This window comes from Coregonus clupeaformis, chromosome 26 (assembly GCF_020615455.1).
Source record: "Coregonus clupeaformis isolate EN_2021a chromosome 26, ASM2061545v1, whole genome shotgun sequence".
In the NCBI taxonomy this organism is placed as follows: Eukaryota; Metazoa; Chordata; class Actinopteri; order Salmoniformes; family Salmonidae; genus Coregonus; species Coregonus clupeaformis.
In genome coordinates this window covers 30,057,592-30,064,012 of record NC_059217.1, presented here as the reverse complement: position 1 = coordinate 30,064,012, position 6,421 = coordinate 30,057,592, and the positions used below count along the sequence as shown (strand labels likewise).

Here is a 6,421-nt window from a genome sequence, read left to right as displayed (position 1 = left end):
AAAAACTATTTAAATAAAAATGCTACACATGCTATAAAGCTTTGCATATGCGACACATCCAAACACAATGAATAGTGTTTTTGTAATTTGTTATAGGCTGTTTTTAAGGACACGTAAATGTGGCTCATTTGGTCAATATCCCTCGTTTATTGATGGCACTGGCTGTGCCAAATTTCTCAAATGTCCGGTAAATTAAAATCATTTTGCCCAGTGCCAAATTTTCCTAAAGGAAACCCTGAAATACTCATATTGTTTATATGCAGATTTTTAAATATTCACATGAAAATCTGTTGATTTTTGGATGGAAACCTAGCTACAGACACCCTAAAGACTGGCAAGTGTGCTAGTCCTGTGTCATTTTGATTAATAATATAAATCAATCAATCCAAACTGTGTAGCTGCAATTTGATAAATGGAAAGAGAAATCTGTTACAAAACACCAAAAAGTTGAATGACATTTGGAGATTGTCAAGCCAAGCCTTCGATACTGGGTAAGCCTACAAGGTAGGGATGTTTTTTCTGTTTGTTGAGATTGACATAGTCTATTTCTTGTGGTGTTGAAAATGCAAAACCATGATATTAAAGTGCCAAAAGTCAGTATGTTTTGTTTATTGGTTGTGTGGTGCATTGGCACAGAAACCTGTTGGTGGAAAATTTCTATAATTATAAATATGGCATCAAAATGTTGAAAATCTGATTCCCCCAGCTGATCATTATTTGCAACTGGCTCTGATAGTGAAGTAATGAAACAGGCATGGAGAGTGGTGGTCAGCGAACCTTCTGGCCCATAGCCCTGTGTGGCATCAACTGTGCCACAAAAGCATGTTGAAGTGGCAAAGTCAGTATCCACGTATATAAACACAGGGTCACTACAGCTATTGTTATTTGTGGGTGTAAACATTATTTTGAGTTAATTCTGAGGGGGGTGTCCAATTTCTTTTACAGCACAAGGGGAGGGTCATGTGAAAATATTTGTAACATTGGGGAAGGGCGGTGCATTCTTTTTAATGACACCTTGAGTTGGACCACCCCCTCCCACACAGTTCATTTCGATCTGTCCCTTAGGGCTGAAAATCACATTCTTCTCTAACAACCACACATACAGATTGGCATAATTTGGTGCTTCACTACATGACCAGAAGTATGTGGACACCTGCTCGTCGAACATCTCATTCCAAAATCAAGGGCATTAATATGGATTTGGTCCCCCCTTTGCTGCTATAACAGCCTCCACTCTTCTGGGAAGGTTTTCCACTAGATGTTGGAACATTGCTGCGGGGACTTGCTTCCATTCAGCTACAAGAGCATTGGTGAGGTTGGGCAATGACGTTAGGCGATTAGACCTGGCTTGCAGTCGGCGTTCCAATTCATCCCAAAGGTGATCGATGGGGTTGAGGTCAGGGCTCTGTCCAGGCCAGTCAAGTTCTTCCACACCGATCTCGACAAACCATTTCTGTATGGACTTCGCTTTTTGCATGGGGGCATTCTCATGCTGAAACAGCGAAGGGCCTTACCCAAACTGTTGCCACAAAGTTGGAAGGACAGAAACGTCTAGAATGTCATTGTATGCTGTAGCTTTAAGATCTCCCTTCACTGGAACTAAGGGGCTAGACCGAACCATGAAAAACAGCCCCAGACCGTTATTCCTCCTCCACCAAACTTTACAGTTGGCACTATTCATTGGGGCAGGTAGGGTTCTCCAGGCATCTGCCAAACTCAGATTCGTCCGTCAGACTGCCAGATGGTGAAGCGTGATTCTTCACTCCAGAGAATGCGTTTCCATTGCTCCAGAGTCCAATGGCAGCGAGCTTTACACCACTCCTGCCGACATGGTGATCTTAGGCTTGTGTGCGGCTGCTCTGCCATGGAAACCCATTTCATGAAGCTCCCGACGAACAGTTATTGTGCTGACGTTGCTTCCAGAGGCAGTTTGGAACTTGGTAGTGAGTGTTGCAACTGAGTACAGATTATTTTTACACGCTCTGGGAGCTTGTGTGGCCTACCACTTCGCTGCTGAGCTGTTGTTGCTCGTAGATGTTTCCATTTCACAATAACAGCACTTACAGTTGACCGGGGAAGCTCTAGCAGGGCAGAAATCTGACGAACTGACGTGTTGGAAAGGTGGCATCCTATGACGGTGACACGTTGAAAGTCACTCAGCTCTTCAGTAAGGCCATTCTACTGCCAATGTTTGTCTATGGAGATTGCATGGCTGTGTGCTCGATTTTGTACACCTGTCAACAATGGGTTTGGCTGAAATAGCCAAATCCACTCATTTGAAGTGGTCTCCACATACTTTTGTATATATAGCATATTTTACTACCCATAGCAGTTCCCTTCTTTTGAATAAATATGTCATTTTCAAACATGAAAAGGTTCTTACAACAATCTCAGCAAGTTCAACAACACAGTTAATGCTAGGGAGTGGACCAGTGGGTTGCTGACTAAGATAGTGTGCCATAGCTTCTAGGCCTCCCTGGTGGGGGATGTTTGTAGACAGGGATTCAACATCAAAGCAAGCCATATGCATCTCCCCATTATTGTCTTAAGAGTGTAAATCATGTCCATATAATCTCGTACATATTCAGGGTTGACACCACACATTGTTTTGGAAAGAAATCTACAAAAGCTTGCAGTGAATTTAGTCTTTGAGCAGTGTTGTGGGGTCACGTGACAGTTTCTGATAGAAAGTGGTGTTGTTTAATTATCCCCGGATATCATTGTCATTGACATAATCCTCAAGGTTTAATAATCATCACAGTTTTATTTCCTAGGACTAATCATCGCTCTGCAGCAAAAAAAAGGTGGGCAATGTGTGAAGGTGTAAACATATACTTCCTAAGGTATTAAACTCTAACAAACTTTCCCCAGAAATGTAACATATAATACCATGGTATTATACTGGTTATTATGCAGACAATATTTTTTTGTTGATTAGACCTAGAGCTGGTCTACGGTGTTTTTGTTCAGACTCACCATAAATGTATCATTGAAATAGACTTGTAAATAAATGTAGCATGATGTGAAATTCTCTACAAACATAAACATTACAAACGTAAACACATCTGTGTGTGTCTATCTGGCAAACGTACGCCACCTCGCGCAAAACTATTTTCTGGCACACAATCTAGAGTCATGCAGGTGTGTGTGTTTGTGTGTGTGTGTGTGTGTGTGTGTGTATGTGAGTAAGTGAGTGTGATTGAGTGAGAGAGAGAGAGAGAGAGAGCGAGAGAGAGCGAGGGAGAGAGAGAGAGGAGACGTTGAAGCGCCCCAAAATATATGGGGGGGAAAAACACAGTTCTTATCTCTTCCTCCTAACTTCAGCTTTCTATACTTTTGATGTATTTTTTACATTACTCGTGTGTGGCACTGAGGAGAGTGTGATCATACATCCCACAATCATTTCAATGGATTTGAGATTACTCTGAGCCCTAGATGCTAGACCACGCCCGCCGTGGGCCGTCCCTCTCGGAGGGATTATATTATAACAGGTCGCGTCTCCTGAGACAAATCTACTCTCTGCTGCTCAACAGGCACGAGCTTGGGTGCCTCCAGTTCCTCTGTACAACGGAGCTCCCCGCACCGAAAGCGACCTCCGCTTTCACAGACACGTGCACTGGTGAAACAGATTCACCGGCTACACCTGCGCCTCTCCAAAGAACCACCACAAACTTGAGATTGTCTTACTTTCAGACGAGGAGAACTGAACCGCACTGCAAGGAACTCTGACAGTTATACTGACAGGTGAGAGGAGGAAGATACAAAATAAAGATTTAAACATGAAACTTGAAGTGTTCTCCGCAACCCACTTCGTTCAGAAGCCCATGGAGGTGTGCACTCACATTGATGCCGAGGTAACCGTCCCCTCTCCCCTATCCGGAGACGAGCTGGGCTCAGACGGGGACTGCGTGGCAAACAGCCCAACACCTGCCATCCCGAGCAGCGCCGATGGCAAGGGAAAGCCCTACACCCGCAGACCAAAGCCGCCCTACTCCTACATCGCACTCATTGCCATGGCCATCCGGGACTCCGGCAGCGGCAAGTTGACTCTGGCGGAGATCAACGACTACCTGATGAATAAGTTCCTGTTCTTCCGGGGCAGCTACACTGGCTGGCGGAACTCGGTGCGCCACAACCTGTCGCTGAATGACTGTTTCCTCAAGGTGCTCCGGGACCCGTCCAGGCCCTGGGGCAAGGACAACTACTGGATGCTGAACCCGAACAGCGAGTATACCTTCGCCGACGGGGTGTTCCGGCGCAGGAGGAAGCGCATCAGTAAGTGCCGATCCGGCAGTGGTTCCAATAAGGACACCAAGACCCCGGACGAGGAGACTCGCATTTCGAACACTCCATCTGCACCCACCGGGGAGGAGAGGATGATGGGAGCCAAGTTCTCCAGCTTTTCCAGCTCCTTCTCCATCGATAGCATCCTCAGTAAGCCCTTCATAAGGAGGGAGGATATAGACAACACTGATGCAGACACTGCGTATGCCAATCCCGGTTCCCACCGGCGCTACTGGCCCACCGGTGCCCACCACATGCTGCCCCACACACTGGGCTACCCACCGGTACCCACTGCTATGGTGCACGCACATGCACAGCAGTTATACCACCAGGTCAGCTCAGGGGCGTCCCACATGTTACACGCATACAGGTGCAGCCTCGCGGAGCAAGCAGAGCACAGCAGAGACCCACTCACAGCAGGGACCGACACACAGGGCCACATGCCAAACTCCGAGGCTGCTTTCTCCCCGGTGAAGATTCACACAGCGCGAGGTGGCAGCTGTCATCCTTTCCAGATAGACTCATTGCTCTCCTAAAGTCAACATAAGGGACAATAATGTAATGATGTATCTTACATTTGCCATGTGCACTTTCCTATGCGCTCTATGTTTTTCTAGTTTTAAAAAGAAATGTCAGTGCATTGAACTGTTTCTAATGATAACAAGTCGTTTAGCAGTGATGAAAAACGTAATGTTTTCTTGTTGTCAAGTTACTTTTATTTCTATCTGGTTATTACTAAGACCGAGAAAATTAGTTGCAATCTAATGACATGACATTCCAATGTGTGTGTGTGTGTGTGTGTGTGTGTGGTGTGTGTGTGTGTAAGGTTATTTCTACACTGCTACCATGTGCCAAATATGAAAAAAATATAAATATTTGTGTTGTTGTAGCCTAGTTTTGTATGACTTGCTGCAAAATATTCGTTTAAAATATTTGTTCGATTGTTGACTACTGCACAAAAAGCTGCACAAAAGGAAATACAGTCTGTTTACCTGAACATTGATTCATGCACGATATTTTTATGAGGGAAAATAAAAAAATATTTGGTAAAAAATTATCAAAGCAAACCACAAGTATGTATTCTTTATTTTCCTTTGGTTAAAGACAAGGGCAGTAAAAACTAAATGTATATATTTTTCCATAAAGTATACTTCAAGTGTGTTTGGAATCGGGGTGGAAAAAGGAAGGATGAGGAAGATCCCATATCTGCCTGGAAATAAGGGCATATAGCGCCTGCAACGCTCGCACTGTTTTGGCATCCTCCTCATCCCACTTAAACTACTTAACTGCCAGAGGAATGAAGGTTATAGATTAATTTCTGACTTACATTTCCCCCACTCTGCATGGCATGGCACAGCTAGGAAGCTGCAGTGTAAGGAACAAATTATGAAGAAAGGGAAATACATTTACAGACCTACATTTCACCCCTCTGTCTGCCACTGCCTGCACGGCACGGCTAAGGAAGCATGCAGGATTGTTAGGCACAAATTACAGCTCGGTTGAGCTATTTCTAAATATTTAAAGCTGGTGAGATCAGTCCCAGAAATGGTGAGTGCTGAATTATGTCAAATAAATCACGAAGGATAATTAACATTCATAGCAACACACGTCTGGGAAGGACGTTCCGAGTGAGGATGGGGTTGGCTTTGTACGGACATTTCGCTTCACAATAGCAAATCATGTATAGTTATAATATATATATCTATTAAGTACAGTTAAAATATACACGTATCTTCAAGCTCTAAGTAGTTTTTTAAAAACTACAACATTCTTCCTACTCTTCCTCCAATTCGAGGATGGAATCTCAGACTTGGGGAAACTGTGCTCCATCTCCTATGGTTGAGGGTAAATTGTAATAAAATATAGGGTAACCCTACTTATTCAACATTATCTGTTCTGTGGCGTTCACATGGGTAAGAAACGTGCCCGGGATCCGGATCTCCTATAAACAATGTACAATCAAATGTAGAGTGTTTAAATATGACATTTGACTTTACTCTGCACAAAAACCTTGTAGGCTACACGAGCATTCTTGTTTCAGTCACGCAATTCAAAATGTCTGTGTCATACTGAAATAAATTGTTATTGTAATAAACAATACAGTCGTGCATGTCATGTTTGCTTTTTCATCATAAAC

At 43.9% G+C, this 6,421-nt stretch overlaps 1 protein-coding gene across 1 annotated transcript; it reads left to right on the top strand.

The window, feature by feature from the left end:
* The first annotated feature begins 3,540 nt into the window (after positions 1 to 3,540).
* Positions 3,541 to 5,341, top strand: LOC121539937 (forkhead box protein Q1-like). The gene has a single exon (XM_041848586.1). It carries the CDS (start codon positions 3,780 to 3,782, stop codon positions 4,818 to 4,820), a length of 1,041 nt encoding a protein of 346 aa, XP_041704520.1. The 5' UTR covers positions 3,541 to 3,779; the 3' UTR covers positions 4,821 to 5,341.
* Positions 5,342 to 6,421: the final 1,080 nt, after the last annotated feature.